We start from the raw sequence: 22444 nt of genomic DNA on the forward strand, positions 1-22444 counted from the left end.
GGGAACTTTTCTTGTATCGTGAGAGGGTAGCCATTGGTGGAAAGATTACAAAATACAGCCGTAGGCTCAGTGCGGTGCGTAAATAACTTAGGCACAACTGACTTCATGAGATAGAATGTGACATGAGGGTCATGCATCAAGGGGAGAAGTGGAGCGCCTGGTGGAGAAAGAGCCTCACTAACTTTTCTTGCAGAAGGGATACCTCTTTCAAGCTTCTTAATATCGAACACGACAGTAGGCCGGAGAGGAACACGACAGTAGGCCGGAGAGGAACACGACAGTAGGCTGGTTCTGCTAAAATACCCTCTTTTCTTCCCAATACACCAGGGTCTCCCTTGTAGAAGAGATTTTAAAGTTAAATCATTTGCACTGTAGAACCACAGTGTTGCCACCCCAGTGGATTTTTTCAGCAGTCGTTGTAGTCTTTCCCGTGCACAGCCTGATGAGGAACATTGCTTGAGGAGCAGTTTGGCACATCAGCTTGGAGCAATATGCTATGTATCTAATTAACATCTGGATGGCCACACACTTGCATACCCTTTGCATTCTATCACAGTACAGTTCTCTATGGGTGGCATGTACTTTTAGGATCAAAGTGAGGATTTTCAAAAAAGGATTGTGTCCAAAGCAAAAGGGGGAAGGAAGCTAACGGAAAAGCATCTTATTTCCTCTTCCTTATCTAATTCTGAGATCTGCAGCTTCAAACAGAATTTCCTGAGCTTAGAATCAACCCATCAGAAAACTCTTTGCAGAAACCAAACATCTACTAGGGCCTAAATCAAAGATCACAGACATCAATGCAAAGACTGCCATTGACTGCTATGGGCTTGGGATCAGGTCCTTGCAAATCCAGTATTTCATCTATTATCCCACAGCAGATGTCTATAAGTGAGAAGGCAGTGCTTGTGAAAAAGGTCAGATGAGCAGCCCTGGAAAATGGAGACCCCCCACCCCTGCCAAGCCAACTTGCCCATATGCCTCAATCTTGCCCTGGGGTCACAGGATCTTTCTTCTTCCATGCAAGGGTCTTGACTTCTCTGCCTAGGCTACAACTAAGGATGCCAATTTTGTGGCAGTTGCCCCAATGTTGTGATGTGATCCCTGCTCTCTAGGAAATGAACTAAGATACACAGCTCATTTCATACAGAGCCATCAGATGGCAATGACTTCTGGTCACCATCAATGGAGGCTTGATTCAGGGCCGCCCAGAGGATTCTGGGGGCCTGGGGTCTTTGGTGGCGGGGTCCGACCCAGCACTTCGGCGGCGGGTCCTGGGGAAGAAGGACCCCCCGCCACGGGTCTTTGGGGCACTTCGGCGGCGGGTCCCAAAGCAGAGGGACCCCCCGCCACCGAATTGCCACCGAAGACCCGGAGCGGAAGAAGCTCCGGAGGCCAGGCCCCGCGAGAGTTTTCCGGGGCCCCCGGAGCGAGTGAAGGACCCCGCTCCAGGGGCCCCAAAAAACTCTTGTGGGGGCCCCTGTGGGGCCTGGGGCAAATTGCCCCACTTGCCCCTCTCCGCCCCCCACCCCCGAGGCAGCCCTGGCTTGATTTGAGCCAGCTACTTAGCAGAATTGTTCTACCACCCAGTTGCCAAAGGACTTTACTGTGGGATAACAGACTGCAAAACTTGACTGAGTGCTAAAATTAGCTAATGAAGTCTTCAAATAGGAAGCAGTTTCTGCAAACGAGAAGATTAATAATTCCTTATTAACAACACATGACAACACTAGCTAGCTACCTGATTGGCTGCCACCTCAGGCAAGTAGATACTGGAATACATCATTTTCACCTACAGTCAATTGTGGGTGCAAAATTTGCACCTGCAAAACAGGAGGCTGGGATGATACCTCCTTAAAAATGAAGTCTGCTGTTAGTTTAGGTTCTGATTGTAAGTGGGAATACAGAAAAGTGTGCACACCCTTTTGGATGTGCCTAATTTTGGATCTCAAATCCCCAAGTGCACATGCTCAGTGCCTCAGTGCATGCATGCAAATGTGTGTGTGTGGGGGGTATCATACACCAATATGAGAATCTGGCCCTTAAATTCAACCTCAGTAGCAGTAAAGTCATAGATGCCACAGGAACTCAGCCAGCTATCTACCCCCTTCATCATCCAGGATGTAGGCCCTCAGCCCTTCCAAAAAAACCCTCTCAAATAGGTGTTTTTTGTATTGAGCTAGGTCACTAAGTTCAGGCAGTTTTGGACTGGGGGAGAGGGGCAAGTCCAGAGCCCGCACAGAGAACACCCTGCCAGCTGCCCCTTCTCTTTTATAACAGGGGATCCGGCTTGCATGCCCCTGCTCACCACAGGGAGGGAGGCAATCCTTCAGGTAAGCCAGTCCCAGGTCATAACCAATACCTTCAACTCCACCCAAAGACCAAGAAGGTGCCAGTGCAGATCCCAGAACACCGGCCTCATGTGTTCTCAATGCAGTGCTCTGCTCAGGAAGCGAGCAGCTGTGTTCTGTGCCAGCTGCAGTCTCCCAGTGGTTTAAAGACATACACTGGCGTGAATCATGTTGCAATCCTCTAGTCATTGCCGTTCGCTTTAGAAGCAAAGCGAAATCACGAGAGGCTGCTTTTATATCGCACATTGAACCTTTTTCACCAAATAGCCTCTAGCTCCTTCAGACAGATAAACACCATGGGCCAAACCCTGCCCTTTGGAGGCTGACAGGATGGGAGGGAGAACAGGAAAACAGATGTAGCACCTGCCGATGAATTCCATCTGTTCAGGGCAAATGCAGGCCTTGGGGCACTGGAGAGAATATGCCAAGCAGTAGCACATAAGCCTTAACAGATAAACATGGTCTACACTCAGCCCTGGGCCTCTGCTAGGTGCCCGGCAAAAGGCAGGGCCCTGGCCCCACCTGCAGTTCAGCTGGCTACACCTTTGGGGTGAGAACAGGAGCCTGATGGAGTGACTCGGCTGGGCAAACGGTCCAAGGACGTATCAAAGGATACGGTGGATTCTCCGTCCCTTGAAGTCTTTAAATAGAGACTGGACAGTCTTCTAAAATGATACACTCTAGCTGGCTCTGACAGAAGTTAGGGAGTGACGTTTTGTGGCCTGTGTTAGACAGGCGGTCGGACTAGAAGATCACAGTGCTTCCTTCTGGCCTTAAAATAAAATCTAGGAATCTAGACAAATGGTGACTCTCTCCAGCGAGGACAAACTTGATACATTTTCTCTACGCAAAACAATAAATGGACACAAATCAGATGCCAAGAATTAAAACATTCAAAAACCAGTCAGAGAACACTTCAACCTCCCTGGTCACTCAATTACAGACCTCAAAGTCGCAATACTCCAACAAAAAAACTTCAAAAACAGACTCCAACGAGAAACGGCAGAATTGGAACTAATTTGCAAACTGGACACCATTAAATTAGACTTGAATAAAGACTGGGAGTTGATGGGTCATTACACAAAGTAAAACCTATTTCTGCATGCTAATTATTTTTCTCCCCTACTGTTACTCACACCTTCTTGTGAACGGTTGGAAATGGGCCATCCTGATTATCACTACAAAAGTTTTTTTCCCTCCTGCTGATAATAGCCCACCTTAATGTATTACTCTCGTTATAGTTAGTATGGCAACACCCATTTTTTCATGTCCTCTGTATATATATATATATCTTTCTACTGTATTTTCCACTGCATGCAGCCGATGAAGTGGGTTTTAGCCCATGAAAGCTTATGCTCAAATAAATTTGTTAGTCTCTAAGGTGCCACAAATACTCCTGTTCTTTTAGAAAACAGATACTTCATCCTAGCTCTCACCCGCCACGTATCCCACAAAGCGGTTGCCATGACTTAGGCTAGTTGACCAGCAAATGGTAGAGAGAAACTCCAACACATAAGTATCTTACTTCAGGCCATTGCAAACCAGATGTCTATCCGTTTTATATACAAAAGCGCCTGCTGTCTCGGTTGCAAAGGTGTTAGTGGTACACTCAACAGTGACTGAGTGCTGCAATCAGGAGCAGTCAGAGTTGCAATTGCTAGCAGTGTATCATGTGGATGTAAATCAGGATTGGAGACTTTAATCATGATTAAAGATCAACATTGCCAGAGAGATACTGCATTAGCAGGCAGAAATTACTGCTTTAGCCTGCCAGAGACTGATTATGGTTGTAAGTTTTATTAGAATTGCTGGCTCACCTACAGCAGGAGATCAGATGGGATAAATCTACCATGCACGGTGATTCATACTCAGCTTTGACTATATTAGAGATTGGCACGGGGAGAAAGATTTGGATTTTGGACACTCCAATCATCAGGAAATTCTGATCCAAGCCTAATTCAAGGCTGTATGATCTAATGCACATGTAAATGCTGGTGGCATTTTGAATCATGACAGGAAAGGTGCTATTCCCATGTTGAACTAAAGTTCTACTGGAAGGTGCTGGGCACAGAAAATGTGACTCTAACATGGCCAATTCCTGCCTATTCCTCTACCCGAGCAAGAGGAATAGTCAGGAAATTATTTCATGCTTGCTCCTCATTCTATTGGCTTTTCCGTGAGCATGCCTGCAGAGGGTCTTCTGTTCCCTAAAGTGTTTGGGAAAGACCATCTTGGAGGCAAATACCAACATTTATATCCAAATGAAGAGATCTGTGTGTGGACACAAGTATCCACTCTTTCTTGTTTAACAAGGAGAAGTATTACTGGTTGCTCCTAGAGGGGAAGAAATAATCCAAACAATTGCAAATGGCACTGAAATCCCCAATTGAGTGGCATTTGGGGAATGCAGTTTATTCTTTCCCCACATGTTTAATTTTAAAATGTAAGATTCATACACATGTTGAGTAACAGTTGGTGTTGATTTAGCAGGTTCTTTAGCTGCATCGTTGTTCCCTGAACCACAAGGAATTTGATGAGTGAAACATTATTTCTTAGTAAACAGAAATAGCTGGCAACTCTCATTTCTTTGTTCATTTGTTTGCACTGGCTTTGCTGGCAGACGGATGCGACGGATGAGCTGTTTAAATGTGGCACTTGGACCACCAGCCACCAAAATCCTGCCATAGAAGTATCTGCTACCCACCTCAGATGGAAACCACAGGTCTCCACACATCGATACCAGGATGTAAAAGGATTTCTTCTGTCTTTCCAAAATAGATAAAGTGACCCAAAGGAGGAGGAAGACAGGCTAACCGGTGTCATGGAAAGAACGTGGACTCTCATCGTCAGAGGGGCTCAACACCCAGCAATCCAGTCAACGTCAAGGGGAGCTGGGGGCACTTCTGAACATCAGGCCGCTGATGTGGGTGCCCACATTTGCAAAAGTGGTTTTGCCCAGGTTGAGATGCCTCAAAGGGGCCTGGTTTTCAGGAAGTGCTGTGCCCCCACCCTCTGAAAGCCACACCCCATAAGGAGTTTCAAGTCGGGCGCACACACACAAAAAACATGCATCATTTTTGAAAATTTAAGCCTAGAGCCAACTATAATTTGGGGCATATTGGTGGTCCTATGTAAGCAGTAGGAAAACACCTCAGTCTTAAATACAGGCACCCAGTTTTGAAAGTCTCAGCCAAGAGTTTTAAAGGGCACTTTTAAATACCTAAATTTTCCTTTTCAATTGGCAACAGTGAACGCATAATAATGCCACCATTCGCCTTTCAAACCAGTCCCTTATTGCCGGCTCTCACGGGAATGTCAATCTACGTTCTCTGAATCTCTGAATTCAGTCCCCTCCTGTAGGGTGAGGGAAACCAGAGGCCAGAGACTGGAAACACCAATGCTTTATATAACTGCAATGATCTCAGAAGAATCACAGCGAGGAGTTCTGGAGTCATGAGCAGCAACCTGGAGCTCTGATCCACCACTGTACTAATACGGCTGGTGTCTTGTGCCCACGGAGTCACCTTTTGCTGTTTCTAACAAGTCTCTGGCCCACAGCAGTTGTCTCTAACTAAAGCAGTATATGGTACGATTTGGGAAAAACACACCATCCCTTTGGCTTTAGGGCAATCAGGGCATAAATCCAGCCAGAGACTCGTCATTCACCACAGGACAGCCTGTCTGGGCAGATCACTAACCTTAAATTAAACAGAAAAGAAACTGCATCTAAATATGTTAAGGCTGTGATGACAAAAGTTGGGGAATCCAAGGTTAAATCAGAACCTCTCATTAACTCACAAGTAAAAGAAGCCACTGAGCCGTATTGCAGCAGAGTGAAGGAATGGCAGAACATGAGAACAGCAGTGGGGGAGGCCTAAAAGCCACTCCACCAACTCTACGTCATGTGAGGCCACACTGTAAGGGAGAATGTGTGCCTCTAAAGAGACTAGACAGACAATTCCCCCGGGTTAGCTGACGATCTGGGGGCCACGGGAAGAACTTTTCATCTGGTGGGTTTTCACGCATGTGAATATCTTAATAAAATCAGAGCAATCCTCCCAGACTGAGACAGCAAAGCCCAACATTAACATGGGGAAAGTGTGCCCAAAGCCACCCTCACACATAGCAATGACGGAGCATTTAGATGCAAAGCCTCAGAACTTGATCTAGTCATTAGACCCCTCCCCATTGCACCCTGCAAACTTGCTGCACAAACCGCAGGCTGCCCCAGCTCGTTCGCACACATCGACGGTTACCGCCTGGGGTGTGGGCACCTTCACAACGTGACAGAGAGAGCAGCGTCCGGGAGCACCGAGCACAGCTGGGCAACAAGTCCCAGAAAGCAGCCGGACAAGAAGCGGTGTGGTCTGGTTTCGTCTCTAGAATAGCAGAGCACTAGCTCTGCTTTGGTTAAGGTTGAGAGTCATTTTCTGTTTGGGTGCGGGCTATTATAAATGCTCTAAAATTCACATGCTGACGAGGATGGTCTTGAAATGTGCTGTGCCTCATGGTGGTGCCAGATCGTATCAGGGGTCTGATTTGGTGCCATTTGAACAAGGGGCTCTTAAGATACAGCCCTCCCCCTCCGAACCCCAACCAGCCTTTTACAAAATCATCATCTCTTTTATTGATTGATTGATTGATTTTTCGCATACACCTAAAGCACAAACGATGGCTCCAATCCTCCCCAAACTGATCTCAGTTGCTTGGGTCTTATCTCAGCTAGTGCCCAGGCCCTTTCTGGTTGATGGAAAAGGTGACTAAGGGTAAGGTGTGTAACTCCGGGTTGGCAGGTGCCAAAGTGAAATGCGCACGCAGCAAGATTAGGGCTCTGTTGAAGCAAGAGTGTCCAGGCAGTCTGTTGTCACGGTATCCGGGTGGCTCAAGGTGACATACGATAAGAGCAATAGTTTAAAATCCACACACAGGCTCAGACTTTCCTTTGGAAGTATTGTCAAGGAAATTAACATTAACTTCAATACAGGTAAGGTGAAAAACTCTATTAAGCAGTTAGGATAACGTCATCCTCTTTCCTGAACAATAGGACAGTGCGACCAAAGAAAGCAAGTCCCCCGTGACTTAGTACATAGACACCCACCCCCTGCCAACATGAGCTGCTCCGAACATGTTCAGAGTCTTATAACTTTTTGGTGCAAACCAAAGGAATATGGAGGGGCACTGAGGGAGAATGTGTTGGGGTGCTGGAGCTGTACAGGGGTGTGGCGTTTGGGAGGGGAAGGGAGAGAGGGCTTCAGCTGGGGCGAGGGGAGGGGGATAAATAAGGAGGAGTGGTAGGGAAGGGGATTAAGGGAGATGGTAGGAGAGCGGTGGGAGACATGAGGAGGACATAGTAGAGGGAGTTGGGGGATTAGGGGCAGGGGGAAATGGAGGAGGCCTGTACCATAAATTCTTCATATCCTGGTTTTCAGAGATTTACGGACTCTGGAAGAGCGCTAGGCACTACTGGGCAACCTTAACTCTGTGTTAATGAAGTTTTGGGGCATTGCATAGGTTTTCATACCACCCTCATCGCTGTCATATCTGAGTGCCTTCCAGAAGGGCACTCAGTGATGTCTCTAATGTCTGGTGAATCATCATATTATTCTAGGCTGTCCTCATGTTTTCCAGCCTTGGCTAGGAGTGAAACTTTTCACCATGAAACCTAAAGCCAGATAAAAATTCACCCAAGTTTCATCTTTCATACCCAACCCAAAGTAACCTGGCCTATGTTGTGCATTTGGGTGGAAACTAGGGTAAAACGTAACGGTTCGGACCAAAAGCCAGGCTGTTTTGCTTTGAGTTTTTCCTCTGAGTCCCAGACTCTGAAACTCAAAGAGATCCCCTGGAGGTGTGAACCCACCTGAAGATCGAAGGTAATGTTCATGGGAATGGAACCAGCCATGTACAAATGACAGGCAACAGCAGGACCTGGAAACTCAACACCCATCAGCTTCTATGGAAGGGAAACAAACTCTCTCTCTGACAGAACCTCTCATGTGAATCACACTTGGAGCTCCTCAGATGGAAGGCACTAGGGAAGGTCAAAGATTTACACCAGCATAAGGGAGAGCAGAATTTGACTCGTAGTAGCTCTCAGAACAGAAAGCCACAACGCTGCCTTCTCTGAGACAACGCCTTTAGCGAGATGGTATGATCATACAGCGTTTTGCATAGATTGGCTTTAAGAGTATGACACCCTTCCTCTTGCTAGACCACAGGGATAAGAGGCGCTCACTTACCATTTCTTCCCAGCGATTTCATGCTGCTGCACCGTGTAGCCAAAGTACGCTTCTTTAGAGCCTGGTATGATTCGGGGCCTTTTGGTGTCAATATTGAAGGTGTCACAGAATCCTGAGATGGGGGGAAAAAAAGATCTAATCAGTTCAGGTCCCAGTTAGGGAGGAGGAGATCTTCCCCTAACGACACTGACCTCCAGTGTAAAGCACAAAGGTGATACTGGGACGGAGACTTTACCCCCAGACATTGCACTTCATTTATCCATCTGCTGAGCGTTATTTCTGCCTAACATGGTACTGTTCTGCCGCCCCATCCCCCGCCCCAGCAGGAATGTTCTGTAGCCCAATAATTATTCCATGGAATTCCCCTGCCCGTCCCCACACTGATTATAGGGGATCTGCTCCTTCTAGTCTCCTACAGCCTACTGAGACCATCAGCATCTCCCTGATCACACATCCGTAGCTCGCAGAGTCTGATCCCGGGAGATTCTGAGCACACTAGCTCCCTCTGAAGTTAGCGAAAGAGGAGGGTGCTTTGCGTTGCCAGGAGCTTTTACAGCTCAGCTCCCCTGTTACCAGTAAACTCCTTTGATGCAGAAGGGCAAAGGCACGGGCTGAGCCTTCGTTCGGAGCAAGGGTCCAAGTTCAAGCCTGGACCCTGGCTCCCCAGCAGGGTGCCGTGTCAACAGACTGCTGGCCGACCTGGATCTGAACTATTTTTAAAACCCGTTGTTTAGGGTGTAGAGGTCACAGCTGCAGAAGTCTGAAGGAAGACGCCTGTTTCCGCTCTCCAGCCCATCTGGGGCCTGCCCAGAGGTTTAACCCGTCTGGGTGCTGAAATCATTGTAAGGAATTCCTTAGCTGCAGAGGCAGCCTCTGAGCAAAGATAGGAGAGAGACAATCACATGTTTATCCTCGGCAATGCAAGAGCAAGTCCCCTTGGAAAACCACAGCTGACAGGACAGGGATTAGGAACAACAAAAGAAAGATCTTTGAACATCCTCCTTGCACACTTGCACCTCTCAACCACCTCCCTCCGAACGCTGCATCACTATTCTGACAGATTGGATTCCTATCTGGAGGTTATATGGCACTCATTATGATAATGTCTGAATGCCACAAAGTCATTATCCTCACAACACCCCTGTCAAGTAGAGATGTACTAGCCCCATTTCACAGCTGGGGAACAGAGACGGGGTGGATTAAGTGAGTTGCCCAAGGCCAAATAAATAGTTTGTGGCTGAGCCAGGCACTGAGCTGTCACCTCCTGAATCCCAAAACAGTGCTCTCCCCTAGACAATCCTTCTGGAAGTTTAGTGATGGTTCGATGCTCTGCCATAGGCTGAATTCAGTCTTGCTCTGGGAGCAGAGGCTGTTCTAGCTCCAGGGGGAAAGGAAGCCAATGTTTCGCGAGCTCTCCAGCTGAGTAGGGAGCAGTCTTGATGGACTCTAAAGTGGGATCTCTCCCAGGTGGAAGGATGCTCTGACATGGAGACTGGAAGCACTGAAACGTGTGATCTTTAAGCCTCAGACATTTGTTTAAAAAGCCTGCCTATGAAATATATGCTTAAATCTGCATTGAATCTGCTGTCTTCACTAAGAGGCCCCCTTCTGCAATACTGCTGGTCCAGAATCCAAACCCCTCCGCTGTGACCATCAGTAGAGTTTGGAGAAGTTCAGGACCAGATCGGATCTCCCTGCCCAGCCCGGCTTTGCACCTCAGACCAGTCTCAGCTTAAAGTGTATTTTTGCTTATAGCAGGGGTAGGCAACCTATGGCACACGTGCCAAAGGCAGCACGTGAGCGGATTTTCAGTGGCACTCACACTGCCCGGGTCCTGGCCACCGGTCCGGGGGGCTCTGCATTTTAATTTAATTTTAAATGCAACTTCTTAAACATTTTAAAACCTTATTTACTTTTCATACAACAATAGTTTAGTTCTATATTATAGACTTATAGAAAGAGACCATCTAAAAATGTTAAAATGTATGACTGGCACGCGAAACCTTAAATCAGAGTGCATAACTGAAGACTCGGCACACCACTTCTGAAAGGTTGCCGTCCCCTGGCTTATAGCATTAGCTGTGCCTTTAGGTACAGCCCCGATCAAGGGACCGTGTGAAAAATGCATCACTCCAGAAGACACTGTGCTTCAGAGACACCCCCCAGAGGCTCAGTTCCCTCCCTTCTTTCACCTTGCTCTGGGGAAGAATTAGGGTGTCGGCACTGCTGATGGCCTGTACTCAGGGCCGGCTCTGGCTTTTTGGCCTCCCCAAGCAAAAAAAATCCAAAACAAACAAACAAACAAACAAAAACAGGGCGGCCAGAACGGCAAAGCAAAAAAAAACCCTGCGGCGCGGCCAGAGCGCGGGTGCAGGGGGATTGGCTGGGGGAGGGCGCGGGTGGGAGAGAGAGAGAAGGGGGCAGCCAGGGCTACAGCAGGGGCACTGCCACGCGGCCCCTTCCGCTGCGCCGCCTCCTGCCGCGAGGGCTCCGCTCTGGTCAGCGGGGAGGGAAGGAAGAGAACTGCCCTGCAGGGCGCTCTGGTTCTCCGCGCTGCTGCCCCCTACAGGGCGGCCGGAGCGGAACAACAACAACAAAAAGCGGCCGTGCCACCTCAAACAATCTGCCGCCCCAAGCACCAGCTTGTTCAGCTGGTGCCTGGAGCCAGCCCTGCCTGTACTAGTCCTTGAAATGGCTCAGACACTGGGAGATAACTAAGGGTCCAGCCCTTCCTTGCCCCTCCTGTCCTACATCTCAGTCACTCGCGCAGGGAGAGGTGGTAAGCAGGTACACAATGCCCTTTTTCTCCTTTGCTCCAAGAGCCAAGTAGCCAACCCAGATGTAAGATAATTTCTTCCTCCCCCGTTATTCCTCTGCATAAGCATTTGGTCCAAGTCCCCATCTAACTCAGTGTTAACATCACAAAGAACTGCTATGATACAAACCTGGTGGGACGAACTCAACCAAAAAGAATAAAAATGATTAGCTTGCAATGATAACCGAATTCACCATCAGAACTTTGACTGTCTAAGAAAGGCAAGATCAAAATATGGCAGCACACGCATTTTTGTATGGGTGGTATTTTGTGGTCACTAAGATAAACCAAAACACTAAATTCTTTGTGCTATAGGGGTTTCTTTAGGGACATATTTTGTTGCTGCAGATGAGCTCAAAAGAGAGCTGGAATGTAAATAGAAAGGAAACAGACTGCCAATGGGATGTGAAGATTTCTCTCTCTCTCACACAGTGTCCAGACTGTGAAAAAGAATGATGAAATACATCTTGATCTAGTTCAAGAATTGTAATTGCTCTAAATGAAATGACGGAGTCTGGTTTTTATTTGTGCTGAACTATGGTATCCACAGTGTTTTCTTCAGTATAGAAAGCATGAATAATATATTTCTGGTTCGCACTGCTAACCTAAGGGGCATTTCTTATCATCCAGAAATTTGGGGCCAGGCACAGATAAAGGTAAATAGCTATTTCTTTGCTGTGTAAATCCATAATGCAGTATGCAAAGATTTATAAAAATGGAAGGTAAAACTAATTCCTGACATTTCCTGACTCTCTCGCAGCTGAGTGCATCCATTATTATTTTTCCCCAGGAATCTAAAGTCTGTTTTAAAAAAAAAATCTTGGTTTTATCATTTGTAAAGACATATTATCATCAGCAACGTTTAACTACAACAAAGTATGGGGTGGTTTTTTTTTTTAAATAAGAAAAATGCTTAACTGGCAGACAGACTTTCTGATCATAGTCAGCTGTTCCCAGGAAGCTTCCCTAAGAACTCTAAGCCAGCGTGCATTTCCCGGGGGGACACCCACAGAGGAGGTGCTACAGGGAAAACATTAACAACTGTGCATAACATGTGACAGAATCAGATCAAATCCTTCCTCTCCTCTCCCTCTTCACTTTTGGGTTCTGCAGGCGGGCAGACCAGAAGGGCGATGATGCTTGCCAAAAGAATAAAAGAAATACGAGCCAAGTTTGAAATGTTTGAAGTCAGTTCTATAGGTTTCTCCTGTGCCTCTCTCTCAGGAGGCTGGAACGTCAAGGATCAATGCTTATGCTGAGTACACCAACGTCATTGGTCCGCAGGGTTGCCACTGTTTGAAGTTGAAGCCCCACCTTTGCATGGATCGCTGAAACCTGATTGGATAATACTGCAGGAGCAGTTTCTTCTCTCCAACAAATCTCAATCAATAGATTTGTTTCAAACAATGGAAGCTTGCTTAGTAGTGGCAATGTTGCCTTATTAGCTCATTTGAGTTCCTCTCCCTGAGAAGATTCAGATTAACCTATGTCCTTGGAGGTAGGGCAATGACTTTGGAGGGACATCAGCTCTATTTGAGTTTTGGCCAGTAGTATTCTCTGGGTTTCTCAAGGTTTTGGGGAAACTTTGGGCCACCGCGTGTGCTCCAGATTTACATTCAGCCTGAGGAAGGCAAGGGAGAAGGGGCTGGCCCAGAGTTAATGCAGATTGGCAACACCACCCATTAGGAGGGGAAGCTGCTGCCTCTTTTAATGCCGCATTGGCTTTACCTATGCTCATGAAACTCGACTGACACTCTAACCGGCCCTTTAGAGGAAAAGACTATCTCTGCCCAGACAATTTTCCTCAGTATTCTCTCAGATCCTCTTGACCCTTTGTCAGGCAAGGTATGGAGTTGGGTAAATAGACTGCATGACTGGGGAGGGCTGATGATCTTCTAGTAATGGATGAAAAAGTCAAGTATCCATGCTAATATAATTAGAGCTCTTTGTTGCCTACGATATCATAAGATGCCGCTGACCTGTCTGTAGATATTGGGAGAATTGGCCAGGGCTGCTCACAAATAGACTCATTCCTATTTCTTGTCAAGACCCAAAGTCTTGTGCTTAGCAATTGTTGTTCTTCCTAGAGACAACTCTCATCTTGTCCTCTCTCATTCAATGCCTATGCGTGGCTATTAGCAGCCTTAGTCTGGAGGTATGGGGTTGGGGCATCTTCCAGATATGGAAGACACTCAGCGTTATTCAAAGGCATATACACCCTGAGTTGTGTCTGAACACAATGTCAACCTCCTACATGTACACATACTGCTCACTTCCTAGAGGAGATTTTGTTTAAAATATAATCCACACCATGGATCTCTTTACTTCTTCCCCCTATCCCAAGCATCTGTCATTTTTATCTGTCTGATGCACTAAAGTCCACCTGCTTACCACCTTCTTTGATACAATCCATCTATTACTTCCTCTGTTTTCCTACCACCCTCTCCTGCCATGCTATCTTTACCAGGTCCCTTTTCATCCTCCTTAGGTCTTCAAACCAGCAAAGTCATGGTTCCTGGAATTTGTGAGCCACATCACTGTGATGGGTTGGATCACAGAAACCCCTTGGGACTGCCAACTGATGTGTTGAGACTACTTCTAACCCGTTTTCCCTGCCAGTTTGGGACTCCAGAACCTTGCCTGTAAGTCAGACATGCTAGCCTGATACAAAGCCAGACCCAGGTCTGAACAATGTTGCCCAAAAGCTGCAGCTTAAGAAGTGTTCCTTTCTCCAACACCCAGATGCCCAGTTCCCAGTGGGGTCCAAACCTCAAATAAATCCGTTTTACCCTGTATAAGCTTATACAGGGTAAACTCATAAATTGTTCGCCCTCTATAACACTGATAGGGAGATATGCACAGCTGCCCCCCCCCAGGGTTAATTAATAAGTAAAAAGTGATTTTATTAATACAAAAAGTAGGATTTAAGCGGTTCCAAGTAGTAACAGACAGAACAAAGTGAATTACCAAGCAAAATAAAATAAAACACGCGAGTCTAAACCTAATACAGTAGGAAAACTGATTACAGATAAAATCTCACCCTCAGATGTTTCAATAAGCTTCTATCACAGACTGGACACCTTCCTAGTCTGGGCACAATCCTTTCCCCAGTACAGCCCTTGTTCCAGCTCAGGTGGTAGCTAGGGGATTTCTCATGATTGCAGCCCCCTTTGTTCTGTTCCACCCCCTTATATAGCTTTGTACAAGGAGGGAATCCTTTGTCCCTCTCTGGGTTCCCACCCCTCCTTCTAAATGGAAAGCACCAGGTTAAAGATGGATTCCAGTTCAGGTGACATGATCACATGCCACTGCAAGACTCCAAGCTTTCATTCCTCCCAGCCTGACTCACAGGAAGGCCTACAAGTAAACAGAGCCATCCACAGTCAATTGTCCTGGTTGATGGGAGCCATCAAGATTCCAAACCACCATTAATGGCCCACACTTTGCATAACTACAATAGGACCTCAGAGTTATATTTTATATTTCTAGTTTCAGATACAGGAGTGATACATTTATACAAATAGGATGACCACACTCAGTAGATTATAAGCTTTGTAATGATAAGAGACCTTTTGCATGCAACATATTCTGGTTACATTATATTCACACTCATTAGCATATTTTCATAAAATCATCTAGAGTGCAACATCACAATCACCCACTTTGCTTTCCATCCTAATGCTGTCAATTTGAAATTTGTTCCTTTGCCGAACGCTTTATTGTTGAAAGACGTCTCACATCAAATACCTGTAGGTGCTGTAGGCTCCCCAACACCTGAAAAGAGACCCCGCATCTCTTTACATTAGATGCATATGATCAGAGAACTGAATAGGAAAAGAATGCCTTGGGGGGGGACAATCAAAAGAAGTGAACATTACTCCAGTGAGATATCTAGGATACCACAGCATTTCTGTCCCCCGTAGGGCAGAAAATAGCTGCAGTATCTCATAGTCTATGTTGTGGTAATGGTTGGTAAATGACCACTTTAAAGGTGACCACTTGGCAACAGCATGTTCTGGGGGACCAGTCTTTTTTATGGAAAACAAGGACTCATCAAGAGGTTGAGATTGGAGTTTCTCTGATGAAAATGCAGGATGGAAAAGTGTTTTTGCAGGTAAGAATGTTAGGCATAAATCTGCTTCTTTGTAACCATAGTAACTGATCTGCAACACTGACTTCATGAGCAGAGAAACTCCTGAGTCTAGCCAAAGAAAACTGAGGTAAGACCCTTTAAAACCTGGTAGAAGAAATTCTAGACAGCACAGAAGATGAGACGTGGAGATTGTATCCAAAATTTTGTGGCTAGACTCATCTTTTTTAATGCTAAAAACAATATCTAGTTTAACGAAAAACTGCTACAACGTATCCAATACCTGCTGGGTGGAATCCGGGCAACATTACCAACAGCAATATAATGAAAAGATATCATGAAGAAAAAACAAGACAGAATATCTAGCACAGCATTTGCTAGACTGACTCTGATCCATTTACATTGGTGTAACTTCACTGTCTTCCGTGCAGAGTGCAGTTACTCCTGATTCACAGAGGTGTAAATACGAGAAGAATTGGCTCCTGTATGTAGAATTGAAAACTGTCAAAAAGCAACAGAAGCCAGGATTGAGATTTTCAAAGCCGCCTGGGGTATTTTAATGGCAATGGGGCAACCAAATCTCCTTGGCTGCTTTAAGAGTCTCAGTTAATGGCTCGTTTTCCTTTTGCTGGCTTATATCGGTGTAAATCCGTTGGCTTCAGTGGGAGTTACTGAAGATTGACTCCCATGTTAGATTGTGGAGAATCAAGCCCAATATTAACAGACGAGGTTTAAATGAGAGCAGGTTGGAAAATGGAGTTGTTCGCCACAGGAGAATTTCAGCTTTTCTTCTAAACACCAAAATTTTCAGCCAAAAACATTTCAATTTTTTTCATGAAAAATCGAAATTGTAAACTGATAAACAGTTTAGATGGAAAATTTTCAGCCATTCCTAGTTTCAAACACACAAAATTAGCAAGCTCCACCTCCACGTACGTGTGTGTCAGTAACTAAACTGCGTTCTCAAGAAGATTAGTTACCTAGGTTATTGTATTTTTGTAGTCAACAGAGGACGTGCTAGATGGGATGTAACACACAGTTGAGCTCCCTTCTGCCTTTGCATAGGTTGGATGCTTGAGTTTCAACAGAGTGTCTCTAGTTTTACACCAGCAAAACTTACATAGATAAAGGTCTCAGTGTACAGAGATGGGAGTTTTGTCCTTTGAAGACTGCAATGCTGGGCCCTTGGTTTTCTACTTTTCCCAATTTTATTCTTTTATAACATAAGATTGCAGCACCATCCTGCCTTGCTTTAGGACTTAACCATACAATTGTATCTGCAGGTATGGACCTTTAACCTTGCAGACCATTGGGGACAGAATCTGTCCCTGGCTATCCACCTGTAGGAGAATGCTCTTACACAGTTGCTTTGTTATTCCAAAGAACAACTAACGACAAAATCCTTAGCACATAAGGTAAGTCAATAAAACAATTAAACACCCACAGCTGGCTCGTGTCAGTTGACTCGGGCTCACAGGGCTCGAGCTATGAAGCTGTTGAACTGCAGTGTAGACATTTGGCCTGGCTGGAGCCCAGGCTCTGGGATCCCATGAGGGAAAGGGGTCCCAAAGCCCAGGCTCCAGCCTGAACCCGAACAACTATACAGCAATTTTTAGCACTGCAAGTGCAAGTCAGCTGACCTGGCCCCGCCGCAGGTCTTTTATTCCAGTGTAGACATACCCATCCAGACCTAATATATGGCCCTAGCCTGGTCCCAATCATCACGAGAAATGTGGCAGTAGAAAGGTAATCCATTGGGACTATTCATAAAAGGCAATTTAGAAAAAAAAAATAGCATTCATGCTTCATTGAGCAGTAAAGTGTATAAATCAAACCTATGAGGGAGAAGTGTAAAATGGGCAATTTAACACACATGTGCAAACGGTAAAACACGTGCTCTGGCTTGGCTGCCTCCCCAGTCAAAGAAATGGGCAGGATCCAGCCAGCCCCCCAAAAGGCTGGCAAAAATTTTAATCAGGGAGACCGACTTGGAAACTGATGCAATTTGGTTACATTTTACTACTAGTGCTGGGAAAAAAACCCTCACATTGCAAATGATCTCTTGGAAAATCCTGTGTGAGACACATTGCCAGCCCCCTGCATTCACAAATCATGAGTCAGCCTCCCCAGAATCATAAGATTAAAATAATGAATGTGGGGTTCTTTTTATTGGTGTTCTGATGTTTGAGCTTTTAAGGGTCACATTTTCAAGCTTTCCTCCACACCCATGAAGGCTCAAAAATTACTTTTTTTTTTTTTTAAAAAAAAACATGAAAGCTGAGATTCTCACGTAATCCCTAGACTCCAGGATCTGGAGGTTATGAAAAGCCTAAAATATTGGAAAGCTCATGGTAAAAATCCACAAGACTTGGCAACACTGATGAAACTTGCAAGACCAGCTCTGTGTGACATGAGCACTAAGCCACGCTCATCCCATGAAGTATGACCCTCTGCTTCTGTAATTAGTCTTAAAAATCAAACTATATTCAGGGCCATGATGTCAGGAGGCCAGAAGAGGAGGCACGGGCTTCTGTATTTTCACCTCACCTGTAAGACAACACCAGAGTTGCAGCAGGGTCCGCAATGGAGGGACTTTTTCTAAGTTCAGGGTGGACCCAGCATGAGGGAGAATCTTCCTACGAGTCAAGCGGCAGACAAAGCAATACACCGAGTGGCCAGGCAGTCCTTAAAGCATGGATATTATTACACTAAACATAGAGGGCAAGTCTGAGATGTCCCTGCCAATGCTATTTCCTAATGGGAATCGCAAGTGTGTGAAGCCCTTTCCCCTGAATTTCACACCTGCTACCTGGATTTTCCTGGGGTGGGAGATCCCTGGTGCTGTAGAGCAGACCGGCCAGCTCTGTGCTTGGTTTGAGGGTCATGCCAGGGAGTGCTAGCAGAGGAGTGGCTGTGGTCACAACATGTTGCAATTTGGTGCTCCCAGGCTTCTGCAATGGCCCCTTGGAAGCACGCGCAAGTCTCTGTAAGTTAGACCAGCCTGAGGCCACTAACTTACTCCCCGGGGCAAGCTGGCCCTCTGGGTGAGCCCAAAGCTAGCATAACACACCTCCCCTCTCTGGCCCTGCACCACGCATTGCTCAGCCAGAGCCCAGGCGTGGCATGAAAGGTGGCTCTCTCCGCCTCTCCCATGCTCTGAGAAGACCTGTTTTTTTGCCCTTGTTACACTAGGATTGGAAATCGTTTTCTCAACAGTTGTCGAAGAGTCTGAAGCCAGGGGGCCACCACAACAGCGCTAGCCTATGCCTAGATGTAGCATTGAAATTCCTTTGCCTCAGTGCCCACCCACTGTCCTTTGGCCTACTCCAGCCACAGGAGAGTCCTGGCCCTCCAACCAGACCGCGGCTTCCAGGGCCACAGAATCCTTCACCAAAACCCAACAGAAGCATAAAAACAGCCAAACCTTCAGCTGGCAGCCACCTCAGAACAGACAAGCCCCTGCTGCTCTAGATTGGGCTTCTCTCTAACCACAGGCTTCTGTGCTGCCATCAACCCTACAGCTCAGGGGCTGGCACACTCCTCTCTTTGCTAAGGGATTCAGGCAGGCTACAACTCCTCAGACCCCATCTCCAGTCAGGCTTCCAGCTCACCCCAGGAGAAGGAAACCAGCCAGCCCACCCGCCTGCTTCCAAGCTACTGCCCAGAGAGTGCAAACACCAAACTTCCCCCACCTTTGAGGTCTCCTTCTTTTAACAGCCCTTTATTTGGGGTGGGAGAAAGAAAGAAATGCACTAGCTCTCCCCCGAGCTGTGCTTTATCTCTAATTAGGTCTGGCCCAAGCCATTGGGTTACCTCTCAGGCCCATAATAACTCGTTAACAACCTGGGGAGGGGGGTAAACACCCCATCACACAATCACAGCCTAGCACATCTGTAGCCAGAACATGTTCTTGCTGATACATTGAAGTTAGGAAACCAGAAAAAGTCCTTGTGATTGTTAATTGCCTTGACAGTAGTTGGTGAATGGGGCCAAAGGAAGAAATTATAATGAGTGTTTTGATTAGCTGGTAACTGTGCCATATATAATTGGTACCCCTATAACATCCTTACCAAAAATGAAAGAGAGCCCAAGATGGTGTCTGGTCTTTGTCAGAGCAAGACAGTCTTGGCAGGATCTCAGAGAAAAAGATTGTATAAAATCTGTTTTACTATAAAGTGATGCTAGGTTGGAGCAATATTCAGTACAAAATTAAACACAGGGAGGAGCTAATTCTTTTCCATTAGGCCTTGGAAAGCCTTAGCCATGTTCTAGCCCCATATCCTGACCATGTTCAAAAACAATCAGAGCAATACTTACTAGAGGACTGTATGCCATCTCCTTGTTTCACCCTCACAGGAGAAAATACTATTTTATCTTTATACAGCCCTGAAGCGGGATGGTTACCCACTCCTGCCCTGAGGGGTTGAAAACAGCCCTGGAGGAGGGCTGTGGAAGGGCAAAACGACTGGGCTGATTGGGAGGAAGCAGGCTCAGGTGGGGCCACGCCCCAATCAGGCCCAGCTGGTCCTATAAAGGCTGGGAGCCAGGAGTATGGACTCAGTCTCTCTTGGTGTTCAGGGCCTGGCTGTAGGGAGCTCAACTAAGTGCCTAGAGGGGAGCAGGGGAGCTCTGGCCTAGGAAAGCCCCAGGTTGCGGCCTGGTAAGGCCTATTAGGTACTGGGTTTCAGGGGGCAGCCCATGGGTAGGCAGAGGCAGCAGGTCCGAACCCCTTTGCCTGTGATGAGTGGCTGATACTGCAGTCTGCCCCAGTGAACAGGGGCTAGATGGAGATGGGGCAGTAGCCAAGACTGAGGTGAAGTGGGGGTAGTGAGTGGGGGTTCCCCTGGGAGGGGGAGACCCAGAACTGTGGGGGTACTGCCAGGGGGCAGCACCCCAGGTAAAAGGGCACTGAGGTTTGGGAGGGACACGGGGGCCAGAGGACAGGTGGACCACGGGCCTGCAGAGGGCGCTCCAGGATGCTGGAAAAGCTAATTCCTGGAAGTCACCAGCAGGAGGAGCCGCAGGGGTGAGTCTGCTCCTCTACAAGCCCCTTTCACTCCAAAGGCATTCCAAGCCCCACGCCACTGAATTGCGCCTACTTCTGGGGTGAATGGCAGTTCCCAAGCTGCAGAGCATATGCTACCCAGCAGAGGAAATATTGGATCAGGGTCACTGGGTTCAAACTTCACACTCATGTGAAAAGTGCTAGGGAGAGATTTAGGGTGGGTCTTCGTGTCAGAATACTGACTACTGTGTTCTGGCTAGCATATAGACATAGTCTGTCAATAATAATATAGCAGCTATATAGCTTAAATTGGCCAATGAATTTTATATCACCCTGCTCACTTATGCTACGTATCCCATAACCCCTTGCATTCATTGAAGTAAGTTTTGGCTTGAGCAAACAGGGAAGCTGTTAAGATCTGGACAAGTGAGTGCTTTACCATAGCAACAGAAAGGGAATTACTCACAGGCCTGTACTGAAATGCCCCAAAGGAAGAGGGCAAGCCACATGATTGTCCTACCCTAGTACAAACCTAGGAGGTGCCTTCACGCCTTCTGGTGCCTGAAATGCATGTGTTCAGATTAAAGAGATAAGGGGTACACCATGACACCAGAAACACAAGGCAAAGAGCTGACTGGTTCAGTCTAGTTTCACTTGTAAACAGGCAGGGTGTAAAAAGGAGGCATTAGGGGTGTAACTCGGGGAGCACACTTCTGCCTAAGGTGGATGTAACAACGCTTCACGAGTCAGCTTCCCAGAGACTGATATAGTATGGAACCTTTTTCCTGTACTATATTGTTATTGGCTTAGAGCAATCAACCTGACTGACACTGGTTATTCGGTCTCTTGAATATATTTCATAAAGAACCAAAGTGTGGTCAAGCAATTGACTATCCAATTTATCAACATGCGTTAACTCGATTGATCAGCACCCGGATTAGCCTAGCCCAGGTGTGAGTGGCCAGACAGCAAAGCCTGACTTGTGTTATTGTGTCCTCCTCACTGGTGCTGCATTCCTCTGTGCACGTCACTAGGACTTCTGGGGGTAGACCCTCTGGTTCTCTGTGCTGTGGTAAGAAGAGCTGTTCTATGAGTCCTTCCCAGTGAATTGTTGGAAAACGTGTCTGTCCTTCTAGGCACACGGGGGTAATTGTGGGAAGGCATTAGAGGACTATTGGAATGAATGAGATTTTACCGGTTTCCTCACTGATTTTTGGCCGGAGTGAACGCAGAACCCACACTCTAGCCTATGCCCCCAGCCCGGCCAGCTAGCCTGAAAGCACCCCTGCACTCAGGTGAGAGGGTTTGTGTGTGGAGAGGAGGGTAGTTAGGGGAAAAACCCAAGGAAGAGCCCGCGCTAATTCTGCAGTGAAGACGTACCCTATGGAACTTGCTTTCTGTTCCCATATGAATCAACGCAAAACTTCCATAGATTTCAGTGGTGCTGAATCAGTCCCATAATATCAGATATGATTTCAGCTCTTATCTCCAAGACCAAAACTCTGTGTCGCATCCCATCTGTTGCTTATTCCAGCCACACCCACCATTGTTGACACCTAGCAACGGCACTGATGACTCTTTGGCAGTAGGTAGACACTCTCCTCTGTTTCTGAGATTAGTCATTTACATTTCATCAGGCGTCTGTTTCACTGTCAAGGCATTTTTGTCAGTTAACAAAATACATTTTTCTTTGGCTAAGGAGAAATGGTGGCGGAGGGATTTTGGAATATGTTTTAATTACTAAACTTTCTAAAGTTTTCAACGTTCAGTAGTGGAGCCTTTTTCAATGTAAACTCATCCAGGCCTGTCAGAAATTAGGTTCACAAAGGACCCCCTGGCTCTCAGGCTGGTCAACAAAAGCCAGCTTCAAAAAATGAACACAAATAACAGCTGAAAACTCCCCAGGCATTAAAAATGGCAGGACAAGAGCAAATGCCAGAGGGGATG

At 46.6% G+C, this 22444-nt stretch overlaps 1 protein-coding gene across 2 annotated transcripts in view; it reads right to left on the minus strand.

The window, feature by feature from the left end:
• Nucleotides 1–22444, minus strand: part of ITGA11 (integrin subunit alpha 11) — a 151232-nt gene that overhangs the window by 120514 nt on the left and 8274 nt on the right. For both annotated transcript variants that reach the window (XM_034784469.1, XM_034784470.1), the window contains exon 2: nt 8588–8699. In XM_034784469.1, coding sequence (XP_034640360.1) covers nt 8588–8699 — 112 coding nt within the window. The remainder of the gene's footprint in view (nt 1–8587; nt 8700–22444) is intronic.

This window comes from Trachemys scripta, chromosome 10, assembly GCF_013100865.1.
Source record: "Trachemys scripta elegans isolate TJP31775 chromosome 10, CAS_Tse_1.0, whole genome shotgun sequence".
Lineage (NCBI taxonomy): Eukaryota > Metazoa > Chordata > Testudines > Emydidae > Trachemys > Trachemys scripta.